The 15,967-nt window shown below is 42.6% G+C and overlaps 1 protein-coding gene across 1 annotated transcript; it reads right to left on the bottom strand.

Moving 5' to 3' along the window:
• Positions 1-5,196: 5,196 nt before the first annotated feature.
• LOC121541130 (corticotropin-releasing factor-binding protein) lies at positions 5,197-11,969 on the bottom strand. The gene is made up of 7 exons (XM_041850107.2): positions 11,769-11,969; positions 11,349-11,442; positions 10,574-10,731; positions 8,346-8,556; positions 6,852-7,000; positions 6,224-6,341; positions 5,197-5,907 (listed from the first exon to the last, which is right to left on the bottom strand). Exons 1-7 carry the CDS (start codon positions 11,847-11,849, stop codon positions 5,753-5,755), a joined length of 966 nt encoding a protein of 321 aa, XP_041706041.1. The 5' UTR covers positions 11,850-11,969; the 3' UTR covers positions 5,197-5,752.
• Between the last annotated feature and the right edge of the window lie 3,998 nt (positions 11,970-15,967).

Genomic DNA, 15,967 nt, shown 5'->3' with positions numbered 1-15,967 from the left:
GCAAGCTCTATAGACACCACAGGAGGTTGGTGGCACCTTCATTGCGGAATGAGTGGAATGGTATCAAATACATCAAACACGTGGTTTCCATGGTTTCTATGTGTTTGCTGCCATTCCATTCGCTCTGTTCCAGCCATTTTTATGAGCCGTCCTCCCTTCAGCAGGCTCCTCTGATAGACACTATGAATATAACTCAGAACAACTGTTACCTCTCCCTTAAGATGATTCCCTTATATGGCTGCCCTGCAGCACACACACACACACTGTTCCTTTTGACCGCTGTCTCTCCCCATCACACAGACAGCCCTCCCTCTCTCCGTCAGAAAGACTCATTTATTTATTTGGTGGCAACATTTATCTCCTTCTCCTCTTGCCAAACCCTGAGCGGTACCATCAGCCTGTGACGTCTTCAGAACTGATGATGAAGGGCTTGTTTTGCCATTCGAGCGTAAACTGCTATCATCGATCACTCCCCCTCACATCATGTTATGTTTGGGATAGGGAGATGGAGGGTTGTGATAGTAGATTTTTCTTTTCACAGCCAACAGCCCATTTTTAACACTAGAATACCTTCAGATGGTCCCTTGGTGTCGGTCTCTGTGTCTGTCTCCGTGTCTTTCACCTAACAATGGGGCTTCATAATGGAAGAATCGGCTCTTGGTGGTGGCTGTTATCTGTAGTAGATCTGTGGTCCTTCTCTCTCTAATCCATTTCCTGAATGCAACAGGAAGTCAACAAAGCCTGACAGGACTGACTGACTGTATGTCAGCAATAACCACAACCAGGGTCTATCTACACCCCAATGGGCAGGGATCAGCCATCAGTAGACTGAAACATTTCCTCCACTGTGGACTGAGGACTGTATTGTTCAAAGGAGGCATATCAGCCAATTAGAAAAGACACACAAAGCACTATATCCAAGCTTGTCCTTTACGGTTTCTCTCTGTATGCCCCCAAAATAACGTCATGAGTGAAAGAGGGACAAAAAGCGAGAGAGCAAGAGAAAGAAAGAGAGGGGTGAGAGTGAGAAAACGAGAGAAGGAAAGGGATAGAGGGAAAAAGAGAAATAATAAGTGTGAGATTTTCCTCCCCGGGGGGTTTTGGATGGAAAGAGACAGAGCGACAGAGAGACGGATCGTTCAGACGTTTTCACACCATAGTGCTCTCCTTCAGCGACAAATGGAAGATCATGCTAACAAACAACACGTGAGGCCCAGCCTCCAGGACAGCTTTCCAGGACAGGTCAGTTTGTTCTGCCAAACAGCATTGGTCATCCCCTGGGGCCATCATACAGAAAGAGAGATGGAGAGAGGTGCCATCATAGAAGTACAATGAACTAGATTACTAGAAAGAGAATCCCATTCAAATCTATGCTCTGTGGTCATCACTATCTAACCATTCTATGTAACGCACGTACGCACACACACACATACACACATACACACATACACACACATACACACATACACACACATACACACATACACACACATACACACACATACACACATACACACACATACACACACATACACACATACACACACACCACACACAGCATGTCCCCCTCCTACCCTATGGGTGTCAGTATTGAATGGGATAATCTTCCTATTTCAGTGTAACTGAAGGGTTTGCATGGTCTTTGCATCAGTTATGACATCCCTTGTGATTCCTGTTTTACTGTATGACTTTCACTTCTCATGACCTGTTTGCTGCAGGAGAAATGGGACAGTTTCCATTGAGAGGTAATGTGGTGACTGAAGGGATTGCTGCAGTTTTTCCACCTGCACTAAAAGATCAACGTCATTTATTTCATTTTATTTCACCTTTATTTAACCAGGTAGGCCAGTTGAGAACAAGTTCTCATTTACAACAGCGACCTGGCCAAGATAAAGCAAAGCAGTGCGATAAAAACAACAACAACACAGAGTTTCCTCATGGGAGAATGAAGGGACTTGAATAACTATAGAGAGAAAACGTATATTAGGCAGTATACTGTATATATTCAACAGAAAAATAATAGAATAGAAAGAATTAGAAGAACGTTATCGCCCTTCAACAATGTCAACAGGAATCATTCCTGTCCTAAGAGGGGATCGGGGAGGCAGAAAGGACCATGGAAGCAGGGACCAGGGTAAGGACATGTAAGGTTACACTGTTATCTGGAGATAAGGCTCCAGGAGGCCCCGTCCGTGTCACTCTCCCTGCCGATCAGAGTCACTCTGTCAGAGGGTGGGACATGGGTATGGGTATGGGGGGGGGTGGAGATACGGCAATGGGGTCACTGTCAGGAGGGGGGAGAGTTAGCGATACGGCAAAGGAGAGGGGAGGGGATCAAATAAAATACGTCAGAGAAGAGAGGAGATGAGAAAAGCTGTTATGGCTCCTGCTGATAGCAGGCGATACCGGAAAGGAAGGGAGGAGGAGGAGAGAAAAAACCCAGTGGAGGAAGAGAGATTAAAGTCCAGTCATACAGGAGAAATACACTCAGATCGATAGTGTAGGTCTTAAAAAGGCAGGGAGAAAATGGATGAAGATAAATGAGATATGGTCGGCTCCTGATGAGTGCACATCGGTTCAGTTCAAACTCTGTTGAAGTACACACTGCAGAGCTGTATAACCCTGGGCGCTGGATGATTTTCTGACCCCCTAGAAACATGTTTTTTTTTATTATTAACATTTATTTTTCCTTTTGGTTGATTTGTCAGTCTCTCTCTCTCTCTCTCTCTCTCTCTCTCTCTCTCTCTCTCTCTCTCTCTCTCTCTCTCTCTCTCTCTCTCTCGCTCTCTCTATAAACAGCAGTTTATAGTGGTTAGTGTTACATAATGGGGAAAAAGAAAAGTGTGTCTAATTTATTCCTCAATATTTAGCTCCATTAGAGACTCGGCCTCCTAAGTAGAAAATTACCATGTAATATGGTAATGGTGGGCAAGAAATACAATATAGCTTTATTTTAGGATCTGTAATGGACTGTCATCCATTAGACAAAAATGACTTTCATCACGCTGACTCTATACGGCTGGGGTGCAGGGACAAACAATGCTTAGGTCACCATCATGACCTATGTAAAATAATAATTACTCAACAGGACCATTAGCACGGTTCGGTTTAAAAGGACCTCATGCCTGATTCATCCTCTTTGGCGTTTCCCTTCTATCAAAGTGCATATCGCCTTTGTCTATGTTTAGATTTAAAACGCTTGGAAAACATTGTAAATTGTAAGTTTTATTTAACTTTGTCTGAGGGTGTGCATTTTGTCCTGCTATGACGATGGACATTTATGTAATGAATGTCAAAACAGTAGGGGACACCTGGCACTAGTGTCCTCTGTTCTGGAGTCTGGCAGTAGTGTAGCGCCTCAGTGTAATAGCTAGAGCAGGCCTTGAACAAGCAACTCCTGCAGATACAGGTCATACATTTCACAGGTCACAAAGGCTGTGTTTACACAAGCAGCACAATTCTGATCTTTTGCCAAACTATTGGCAGCTGGTCTGATTGGTCAAAAGACCAATTAGTGGAAAAATATCAGAATTAGGCTGCCTGTATAAATTCAGCCATAGGTTCAGATTGAGCTTTCCCAACATGTAATCAGAAATCAATTACATACGCCACAATTGCCTCAGAGCTTCCATCACAGATCCCCCCCTACACACACACACACACACACACACACACACACACACACACACACACACACACACACACACACACACACACACACACACACACACACACACACACACACACACATACACCTATTTTCTGCTAGTTTAGGCATTGATGTGAGTCAGTGTGAGACCAATTTACAATTAAGCAATAAGGCACGAGGGGGTGTGGTATATGGCCAATATACCACGGCTAAAGGCTGTTCTTAAGCACCACGCAACGTGGAGTGCCTGGATACAGCCCTTAGCCATGGTATATTGGCAATATACCACAAACCCCCGAGGTGCCTTATCGCTATTATAAACTGGTTACCAAAGTAATTAGAGCAGTAAAAATAAATGTTTTGTCATACCCGTGGTATACGGTCTGATATACCACAGCTGTCATCCAATCAGCATTCAGGGCTCGAACCACCCAGTTTATAATTGAAGATGACTTACAGTCGTGACATCACTGCAGGACTCTTCACACAGCTGCGTACCCTCCACTGCTACAAACACACACACACACACACACACACACACACACACACACCCTCCAGGGGTGATATCAGATCGTTATCAATTAGCAGTGGGGCGGTGCGGTGTGCCAGGTGTCTTACTGGGATAACACACACTCCGACCTTTAATCAAGCCAGCACTCATCAGCAACACCCACACACCATGTTCCCCTGTCCTCCCTGTGGAGAGAGAGGGGGAGAAGATTATTACTCATACCTACGTCAGACATATGGCACTTTTAATGAAGGAGACATTTAAATACGGCTTAATGAAGCCTTCATTAACCCTTTATAAAGGAAATCAGAAGTCATTCATAAGCAATGTCATGCCATATAAAGGGTGGCAGAAAGGTTTATTGTGTTCAGTTTTTTTTCTTCTTCAACAAACAGGTAGAAAACAGTGGCTTATTGAGGCTCCGATATTTGTATTTCACTGAATATCACTGAATATCATTGTGTTTGTGATTAATTCTGTGTACGGGAAACCAAATACAAAATACTGTTTGACCCTAAATGAACAATAAAGCTTTTAACCATCGACCCTCGGTATCAAAAGTAGCCCGCTTCTAGAAGTGTCTCATCAAGAGAATTTGTTATTGGTTTGTTTCATGTGCAATGTGGCATAATACTCCAAATCAATGTATGAATAATTTACGGTATTAATACATTCTAATCTAAATGTAATCATGAACTGGAGGGATTGCTCTTCAGGACATGGAATGACTTTGATACCAAAATATTACAGTGTTATTTCTGGTTCTATTGAAGGGAACTCAAGTAATCAAATTTGATACAAATGTAGTTAAAATTAATGTCAATGTATGACTATTATAAGAGTGCATAAATTCAGTGTCATCATGAACTGGAGAGGGTTTTCTTGTTAGGTTGAGACGTGACCGATGTTGACATCTTCCATTCCTCTTCACAGTGACCCCTCAGAACCCCCCCCTTCCCCCACCCCCCAGCATCCTCCCCCTGACAGCCAACCCTGTTAGTTCTGCATAATCTTGCTGATTAAAAAATTAAAGGAATTATCAGCTCCAATGAGTGCTTTCTCATGCGATTCAGTTTTATTACAAAAAAATTGTTTGATACAAATAAATATAGATAACAGCAATGAACATATATTTTACATACTCTATTGAACACTCGCCTCCTTCCACAGTCCTGTAACCACACACATTGTCTCACAAAATAAATAAGGATGTGAACCAAAAATGCCCTGCTAACACCCTCACTGGTCCGTTTGCACGGTCATGTACTGCATATAATCACACAAGTTAGACAATCTAAATACGGAATCAAACCAAGAAATGCCCACAAACACAAAATAACACTTTATTAAGCTTGAGCGCCAGCCGCAATTCATTGAACATATAGTGAGCAAAAAAACAAATGAGTAAAAAATGAATAAATCTCTTTAAATTCAAAATGTAGTACAGAACAGAATGTTTTGGCAACCCTCAGGCTTTTTTTCTGTAATCAGTCTCATGGTAGATTTGGCAGCCGGTGATGGGTGGTCCCCATTAGTTAGGTAGTAGATAGACAACATGGGGGGTTGGAGAGATAGATAGAGAGACAGAGAGCTCAGCCAGTGAAGCAGAAATCCTCCACACTGTTCACCTTGATCCTCTGCAGCTCCTGCCGGTCCAGCAGACGGTACTGGAACGCCACCCGGTTGACAAACTTCCCGCTGGACACCATCCTCACCACCGTGTTGTCACAACCTATCTTCATCTGGGCTATAGGACGAGGAAAGGAGAAAGAAAAGAGAGAAAGTCAAAAACGGTCATACACTAATTACACACTGTAAGGACTTTCCATTCAAAAATGGGTAATAAAGATCTACTCTAGTTAGAATGGTGATGGGTGGGTTTAATAAAATATCTACTCTAGTTAGGATGGTGATGGGTGGGGTTAATAAAATATCTACTCTAGTTAGGATGGTGATGGGTGGGGTTAATAAAATATCTACTCTAGTTAGGATGGTGATGGGTGGGATTAATAAAGATCTACTCTAGTTATGATGGTGATGGTGATGGTGTGGGTGCCGCTCACCTGGACCGTTAAAGTTGTAGCAAAGGTCAGCTACAGGGAACATCTTAGACGGGTCCATCCCGTTCCCTCCCAGCAGCTCCACAAAGTCCCCTGCTCCCGCACAGCCTGGGATGGACCTCTGGAGAGAAGACCAACTCAATGGATTAACAAGCATTTTTACTTTCCTTCCTTCCTTCCTTCCTTCCTTCCTTCCTTCCTTCCTTCCTTCCTTCCTTCCTTCCTTCCTTCCTTCCTTCCTTCCTTCCTTCCTTCCTTCCTTCCTTCCTTCCTTCCTTCCTTCCTTCCTTCCTTCCTTCCTTCTACCCCCTCACACATATCCCAGCACACTCATCTCCGCTGACAAAGCATCCCCTCATCATCATTGGGACCTAACACAGGTCTCTAGGTCTTTGGCAGGGTAGTTCACTAAACCCCCTCTGCTACAACAGCCAGAAGTCAGAAGCGCTGATGTTTTTTCTATTCTTCCCCTCTAATCTGTATTTTTGATTCAGACCTGTGACACATGGTGAGTGGAATCTCTGGCTAATCAGTGAGTGACATTAATCAACCAAAATATTTCCCGGGGAGAAAAGGAAACCAGCAGTGCTTCGGACCTCTAGGCTCAGATGTGTCCCTGCTCAGGGCTCACCTTGATGGGGAAGTCGTTGAGGTGTCCCAGGCTGAGCTCAGCAATCTTGATCTCCACGGGGTAGATGATGGAGAAGCTGCAGTTCCTGTGCTGCTGGGGTATCACCATGGTGAAGCTGCCCTCTGGTGTCTGGGAGATGATATTACAGGCTGTTGGGGGAGAGGTGGAGGGGAACATGGGAAGGGAAAGGGGATACCTAGTCAGTTGCACAACTGAATGCATTCAACAGAAATGTTTAACCCAACCCCTCTGAATCAGAGAGGTACGGGGGGCTGATTAAACGACGTCCACAATATATCCGTGTCTTTAGACATGTTGACCTTCATTTAGCAAAAATGCATCCATTTAAGGGGGCAAAATTGCTTAGTACAAATGCAAACACACACACAAGTACGGCTTAGACGTACGCAGCTTAGACGTGTACAACCTAAAGGGTCACTAAAGCATTAACACACAACCCTGGCGTTACAACATGTAGTACTATAAGTACTATAGCATTACATTGGCATCCTGCCCCATGTTGGCACATCTAATGGCACTCCTGCTATTACAGTCCTTGGCCTTTCTGTATGATGTTTTCCGTTATTTTATTAATATTTTTTGCTGGCATTGGACGTGGGAACGGGAGAACCCTTTTTCTCTCATTCGGGACGATATCTCGTCATAAATATCCTTACTTCTATATGCGTTTTCTAATTTCTATTGGACTATGGCATCCGACCACAGTGCCAGTATAGGCATTTGGTTTCTAATGAAGACCATGATCTTAATTCTGGAGGAATTGTAGAGGTATCATTGTCCATAATTACTACTTCAACTGGCCAGTGTGATTTCTTTTTAGAGAGCGGGACAACAGTGACGTTGGACAAATGTATGAGGCTCTACATGGTCAATCCGACATCTGCAGTGGCCGTACAGCAGAAGTCAGAGCATTCATAGGCCTACTTGCACTTTGTGGAGCAGATCAGAGCTCTTGTCAAGGAAGTGAGTTTGTGTTTATACAGGACCTCTCGCCCCCACCTACCGTCAACCAATCATGTCAATGCGGAGCTATACAGAGCCCTCCGCATTGTTACAAAATTTGGGAGGCGCTTGGCGATACGGTACGGAGCTCGATTTGGCTTCCGTAAGCCTCCGGAGACTCTGCAATTGCTTCAAACCTTCTGTACGGCGCCTTTCAGAGCAAGCATAAATTGGCTTTAAGCTTAGGTTGTCAGGATTTGTTTACACTTCAAGGATATCCGTACAAGATGCATCTTCGACTACCTCTGGAGGTGGTCAGGAAGATCAAATCACAATCAGTTCACAATGCGTCTTTTGATTGTCTACACCTGTCGACAAATGTGGGCACAATCAGAATGTGGACAAGATCAGGACAACTGACGCATGTTAGAACCAGGTATAAACGGGGCTTCAGCTCATGCACTCAAAGTAAAACCCTAAAGGTCATTAACAGTAAGACTGGCCATCAAGCTAGTGCAGGTCTCTACTCACGGAAAGGGTTGATGGGTTTCCTGACGGTCAGCGTGAAGGAGCTCCCGGCAGTGTGAATGCGGAAGAACAGCATGGCAACGTTCTGAGACGACCACACGGTTCTCCTGACCGTCCCAGAGTCGCAGTAGTCCACATAGCGTTCCATCAGCGGCAGGGCGTGGTCCTGGGAACTAGGGAACTTCTCTCCCTTCATCACCCAGCCATCAAACACCTGGGAGAGGAGAGGGGAGAGAGATGTGGACTTAATCAAAACCATTCAAACATCAAATTTCTACAGTTATGTTTAGCCATTAATTCCGACTGGTTAACCCTTTACACTCGTGGGAATTGGCAGATATGGATAGGGCTAAATTGAAATGTTTCTTACAGAAGAAATATGAAAAGCAAATGCATAAGCATGGTATCAGTTGAAAGGGAACAGTTTGGAGATTATGGGGAAATTATCTGACCAAAGTTGAGGAAACAACAGTTCACCTGACACAAGACTGAATCCAAACATTACACTGTTGATTTTATGTGCATTTTACATTTACTGTACTTTTCGCCGCATTTGTTGATAACGAAATCTGAAAATATTCTGGATCCATTCAGTAACATGATAAGAATATTCCTGGAAAATGTGAGTTAGGTGCAGCATAAGACAAAAAAATGACAAGGGTTTGAAAGAGAGGACTAACTCCAAGTGGCCGAACACCTCTCCAAAGTGTGTACAGTTCCAAAGTAATTTCAATGCACTTTTATGACTCAAAGAAGAGTCTTCAACTATAAGGTGCTTTTTTGAGCACCCCTAGCTGTGCCGTTGAGGAACTAGTTGTTTTGTTTGGAACACAACCCTGCATCCCAACACAATTACTGTTGTTGTTTACACAATCCAAAAACGGCCCATTATAAATCACAATCTGGGTCAAGTGGGCATCATTTGAAAGCTTGTTCTGTTGCCAACATACGATCTTACAGTGTAAGGCTTTCACAATGCAATTCAGAGAAACAGATTGTCATTTTGGTGCGCCTAGAAAGGAGTCATGCGTGCATTCAGGTGCGTGTGCCACGGCAAATTTTCTTCACAATAGACAAACATAGGCTCATTCTGTTCAGAACAACCCAGGGTATGACCCCATGTCATCTTGTAACCATACATCAAACATAGTGATCAAAAACGTTGACACTGTATATGACATGAGTTGTATAATATGGAAATGTGAAGTGCACATTTGGACTCACAGGTGTTTGGCTCATATGACATCAAATCAGTATTTATTATAATCCTCAACGTCTCATCTTTCAAAATATACTGAGTCCTCTTAATTTAAAGCATTTCCCTCACTCAGACAACAAAAAATATGCAAAAGCCCAATTAACGGGAGGGATGGGGACTGACCTCTGACATCATTTATAGCATGTTACTGTACAGCCACTGCTTTCCAATTAGGTGCTTATCATTGCCAAAATCTGCCATTTTCAACCCGCATATGCGTATGAGTGTAAAGTGCTACGATAAGGGTTAAGGTTTGGGATAGGGTTAAAACAGAACAAAATGTACAATTAAGTTTAACCATTCATTCCGACTGGTTAAGGTAAGGGTTAAGGTTTGGGGTCGTGTTAAAACAGGAAAAATACAAATGAGTGCCTAACACTGGGATTGAACCCGTGATCCTTGGAGCCTACTAGATGGTAATAGGTGCTCACGTTGCCCCTAGTGGACAGTATTGAAGGCATCTCCCGACGTCCTGGGGACTGGATAAATGTGGAATACTGAAGTCCATCTGGTGTGACCTGGCTGTAAATCAAGGGTGGGACTTAATTGCAGCCTTAGCACACATTCACAGAGTAAAGTAAAAAAAAAAAACGACACAGGAAAATACCCTATGTTACCCCTGGTGACAGCATCTGCTAAGTGACTATATCATTTTGTGGTATTTAGGAGTCCGTAATGATCTAATACTGAGAACGAGTGTTCCCAGGCCAGGGGGTAAGGTGAGGGATTATGCCTGGGCACAAATAACAACAAGATAATCTGCCGGGAATTTCATCACATCAATTGTCTGGAAATGTTAATCTATCCCCGGACCTGGTTTTGCTGACGTCAGTTAAGGGGGAGCTGGGAGGGGAGTATTTGGGATGTATGTGGGTGTGAAAGCGGTGGTGGTGGTGTGTGTGTGTGTGTGTATGAGTGTGTATGTGTGTGTTGTGCGTGTGTGCATGCACGCCACATGTGCATGTGTGGTTACCTTGATGAAGTCTCCTCCCCTGCAGTCGATGTCAACGCTGTCATACTCCACACTGATGACCTGGTTGGGCTCAGCGATGAAGAAAGCAGCACAGCTGAGCTGAGGCCGGTCTGCTGTGAAGGTGAACTGGCCCTCTACTGCCACCATGTCCAGACACCCTGAGAGAGGGAGAGGAGGAGGAAGGGAAGAATAAAGGAAGGTGGTAGAGGATAGAGAGAAGGAGGAGAGATAGAGGGGAGAGATAGGGAAGAGGGGAAGAAGGAGGGAGATGGGTGTGGGGGTAACAGAGGGGGTGGGGGGGGGGAGAGAGTGGGAGATATAGAGACAGAAAGAGAGACATGGAGAGGGAGAGAGAAATGGAGACAGAGACAGGGTAAACATTACATTGTGTGCACATTGGCTGTTTATATTTTACATGATGAAGTGCAAGTTTCTCTGACAAAAACGCAATCTAATATACATTTCAAATTCATCAAGTAGTATTCATCAATCTGTACATTTAGTCAAGAAAGTCATATACAGATTATAATTATATAATTTACAAGAGGCCTAAATCACACATTTATTATTTTTGATTATTTATTATTCACAAAAATGCATACACAATTGTGACTGACAAATTCAGTTTTTTTTTTTTTACCTTTCATGCTAAATAAAAGCATTTTAGAAGATTTGATCATGTCGGCAAAAAAAGTATTGCTTCACAGATCGACCATGTAAATGGCAAATATGCCTATTAACGGTTTTTAATAAATGACTTCAGTCAGTTACTTACGGAGGGGTCGGCTGTAAATTAATGTTTCTGGTATTTCTCTTTTGAGCTCTGAATTAAGAAGTGCATATAATCCCTCTGGTGTAATGTCATTTTCCTGCACAAAAAAACAACAACATTTAGATAATATTTAGAAAAAGAAAGTCAAGATTGAATGTGAACAAGTGACAGCAATATACCGTCAAGCAAGATAACTCAAGGGTTTTAGTAAAGGTTAGTAGCCTACATAATGCATAAATCAAGTGCGCAATGGGAGTTATTACAATGAGAACATTATTTGACTGAGTACAAAAAGTTGCAACAACTTTTCTCATACAGAAAGCATTATTGCATTAATTGAGCTTGTATTACAAAGTATAGTACAGGAAACACATGGGAACGAAAAAGGTTAATAAAACATGCAAAGTGCCTCCAGAGGCTTACCTCGATGTACCTGGTGTCTCCCTTGAGAACAGACAGACATAACACAATGAAGAACAGATGCTCTCGGAAAGTCCCCTCCATATTGCTCAGTATCTTTGTATGGAGTCTCTATCGCACCTCAAGAACAGAACAGGGGAAAGTCTGGTCCCGCGCTCCAAGCCACACTCCTCTTTTATAGGTTGACGCACCGCGCGCGTCTCAATAAAAACGCACCCCGTAAAGATCAATGGATACACAGTCCCCCATATGGGCTCTACCAACCAGATTGCGTGTTTGTGACGAGAGCAAATCAGGAATCATGGTGTGCCTGTGACTCTGTGTCAGATGAGCAGAGAGAGAGAGAGGGAGAGAGAACGGGGGAGGGGGGTTGCACTTTCTAACCTCCTGACAAATGTATGACCATATTAGAGACACACATTTCCCTCAGATTACACAGACCAACAATGATTTTGAGAACAAATCATGATAAATTATCATATCTATAAGGTGAAATACCAGTGTGACATCACAGCAACAAGATTTGTGACTTGTTGCCACAAGAAAAGGGCAACCAGTGAAGCACAAACACCATTGTAAATACAACCCATATTTATCTGTTTATTTATTTTCCCTTTTTGTACTACAACTACAGTATTTGCACATTTTTACAACCCTGTACATAGCCATAATATAACATTTGAATTGTCTCTATTATTTTAAAACTTTTGTATGTGTAATGCTTACTGTTAATTTCTGATTGTTTATTTCACTTTAGTTTATTATCTATTTCACTTGCTTTGGCAATGTAAACATAGGTTTCCATGCCAATAAATCCCTTTAAATTCAATTGAATTGAGAGAGAGAGAGAGAGAGAGAGAGAGAGAGAGAGAGAGAGAGAGAGAGAGAGAGAGAGAGAGAGAGAGAGCAAGAGAGAGAGAGAGAGCAAGAGAGAGAGAGAGAGAAAGAAAGAGAGAGAAAGAAAGAGAGAGCACTTTGCACATGAGAGTTAATCCTTTAGCTCAACCGTCCAGTGTTTTAAGCTGTCATCACAAGGTGTAGGATACAGAGCAATACCAGTTCAATACCAGTGTTTATCTAAAAATAGTCCTTCTGAACTGTAAAATAGTGTCACAGTTGGCAGTAATTTTGTAAGATGGCCGCGACAGCCCCCAGGGGCCAAATCTAGGGTGTCTCCATATCAAAATCTGTTCACAAAGTGAAGGATTGAGGAAAATGTTCCAACTTTTCCACTTTAACCGGAAACCTCCACAGATTTCTATTTTGCCCTTCCCATCACCTCCTTCACAGCTCACCCTCTCATCACCTCCCTCACACCCTTCCTGACCATCCCCTCCCTCCCTCCCTCCCACCTTCCTTCCAAACCCCCAAGCCACCAGGTGCCCCAGGCATTTAGAATGGTCAGCTCCATCCCAGCATGGCATTTAGTCCTTTCTGTACCTGTCCCTCCTGTCCTCCTGTCCCTTGTCTCTCTCCATCAAAACAGTGCCAGGGGATTAAACAATGGATGGAGGCCTAGCCTACATCAGCTAGCTTAGCCTTGCACCATGAGTTTACCTCTGAGACTCATAGTGACTAATTTCCGAGAAGCTTGAGCCTCACCGGGCTCCAACACACCGTTGCTGTGGTAAATCATTCTAACTGATGTCTGGCTGGTTTAATTCTTCCCTCTATTGTTGTTAAAGCAGATTTTTTGGAGCACTGACGCACTTGGCAGGTCCTGGGTGTTAGCATAAATCACTCCGTTCCCTGTAGTCTCCGCTCTCTCTGCCATATAGCGGGAGTGCCAGGCAGAGTATTGGATTGGGATGCTCTGTAAGCAAAGATTGGCCTTGGTCCAAATGTAAATGTATTCCTTATGGAGCTTTGAAAATGGAAAGAGTGTTGTGTCTTGTTGGGTTTGTCGTTTAATTGCAACACAGGCTCAGTTTGGTTTGGCTTGGTTGGCTTTGATTTGGGTATTTGCTGAGCGTAAGCGGACACACTTGGAAACAAAAGGATTAATCCCAAGTGTAGATTGTATCCCAATGTTGAAATCAAATTTGAAAAAGGTGTACGTGTGCATGTGTCCATGTGTGTGCCCTCACATGAGTGCTCTTTAAGCCTGCCACCCCTGCCAAAATACAATCGAGCTGATTAAATCTAGTCCCATGCAAACACTGCATCCACCGCCTCTCTCTGTCTGTAAAAACATGGTGCTCTGGCACTGGCCTACACAACATCATTGAGAAATGCCAAGTGGGGCCTCAGGGGAGCTGATGGTAGAGTAAACAATTGTTCTCCATAGACACTGAATGGCCATTTCAAGGTCAATTATGTTGTTAGCATATATTAGCCATAATTGCCGCTGATGTTTCCTCTCTGTCTGCCTAGCATGTCCACTGAGAGGAAAAATACTGTAATTGCTAGCGAGATCATGTGTTCGATGGTGGACATATACAGCTCTATAAAATAAATATGGGATTTTGTATAACCTGCATTCTATGAAGTGGTCATTATAATATTTATGAATATGAAACATTAAGGGTCAAAGGGCCCAAGGTCCATTTTCATTGAGTATTAGGCCTTGTGTTTGAGAGCTGCTACTCATGTGAACTGACTGAACTAATTTGAACCCACTTGACCTTTTCAACTGAAAAGGTAATGAATCTATTTGGAGTGATTTGGAGCATTTGGAGTAAATCACTCTTCTTTGGCAGTAATTTGTCCCATTTATTTACAGCAGCCATCACAGTGAAATGCTAAAGACAGAACACTGTGCTAATTAGCCTGTTTCCAAGTGTGTACATGTACAGTGCATTCGGAAATTATTCAGACACCTTGACTTTTTCCACATTTTGTTACGTTACAGCCTTATTCTAAAATCGATTAAATTGTTTTTTTCCTCATCAATCTACACACAATACTCCATAATGACAAAGCAAAACAGGTTTTTACTACTCCAAACATTTATTTAGTAGGCCTATAACCTAGTTCATACATTTGAAAAACATCTTAATAAGAAAGATAGACTATAAAGTTAGTGGAGTCTATATTCATGCAATCATTCATTAAAGACCCATGGGGCGGCGCACAATTGGCCCAGCGTCGTCCAGGGTAGGGGCGGGAACGGCCGGCAGGGATGTAGCTCAGTTGGTAGAGCATGGTGTTTGCAACGCCAGGGTTGTGGGTTCGATTCCCATGGGGGGGCCAGTATGAAAAATAAAAAATAATGTATGCACTCACTAACTGTAAGTCGCTCTGGATAAGAGCGTCTGCTAAATGACGTAAATGTAATTAAAGATGCAATATCAAAGCAAACTTCAATTCAAACTTTATTTGAAGTGCATTTAAAATAGCAACACACTTAAAACAATCAAATGAAAAAACAAGCACAATAAAAGAGAGCAAACAATATCAAAGAACATAATGCACAAAGACGTCATTGATTAAAGGCTAAAATGGGATTTTAACACCTCAAGCAGTTTCCCTGTACAATGCAAAGTTCCATATAAAAAATGGATAATAAAACTTTTAGTATGATATACTTTATAAAATAAACACAACGATGAATAATCAAACTTATTTTACCTCTACAATTTAAGAAATAAACAGTAGCTTTACTCTCAAATTTCCAATGCTAGGCCCCTTGATTTATCATAGTTTCACCTCCAAGTAGCCAAATGCCTAAAAAACAGCCCTGCTTGAAACGGGTACTACTACAGTTACTCTCTATAGATCTGGCAAACTGCACTTTATACTGACAATATGCACAACGGTTCAAAATTCTCTGAACTGTAATAAATTGTGCCTCTGAAACAGATTTCAATGCCTTGCCCCAAACCTCAACAGGGGACTTGAAATGATGTTGATTCTGATGTTTCTGGAACCAATTTACACGATCCATGACATGAGAAATGCATGTATTTTAATGTACTTGATCAACAAGCACATCACAAGAGAACAACTGTGTTACTATGCCTGGTGTTAGCTCTGCATCTGGTTGAATGTGTGGTAGGCCCATCTGTCTGTCAGCGGCGAACCACTTTGCAAGTACACTGGATGAGCAAACATTTTTACTTTGATCAGTGCTTAGAACCTCTACCAGCATGTCTACCTTATAATGTTGTTCTGTCAGCTGTACAATGATGAGATCTTGTTTGTATACATTAATGTGAAGACACTTTACAGATCATTCCTTTTTTCACTTGCTATGACAAACA

Source organism: Coregonus clupeaformis, chromosome 27 (assembly GCF_020615455.1).
Source record: "Coregonus clupeaformis isolate EN_2021a chromosome 27, ASM2061545v1, whole genome shotgun sequence".
Lineage (NCBI taxonomy): Eukaryota > Metazoa > Chordata > Actinopteri > Salmoniformes > Salmonidae > Coregonus > Coregonus clupeaformis.
This window is presented reverse-complemented; position numbering and strand designations above follow the sequence as displayed.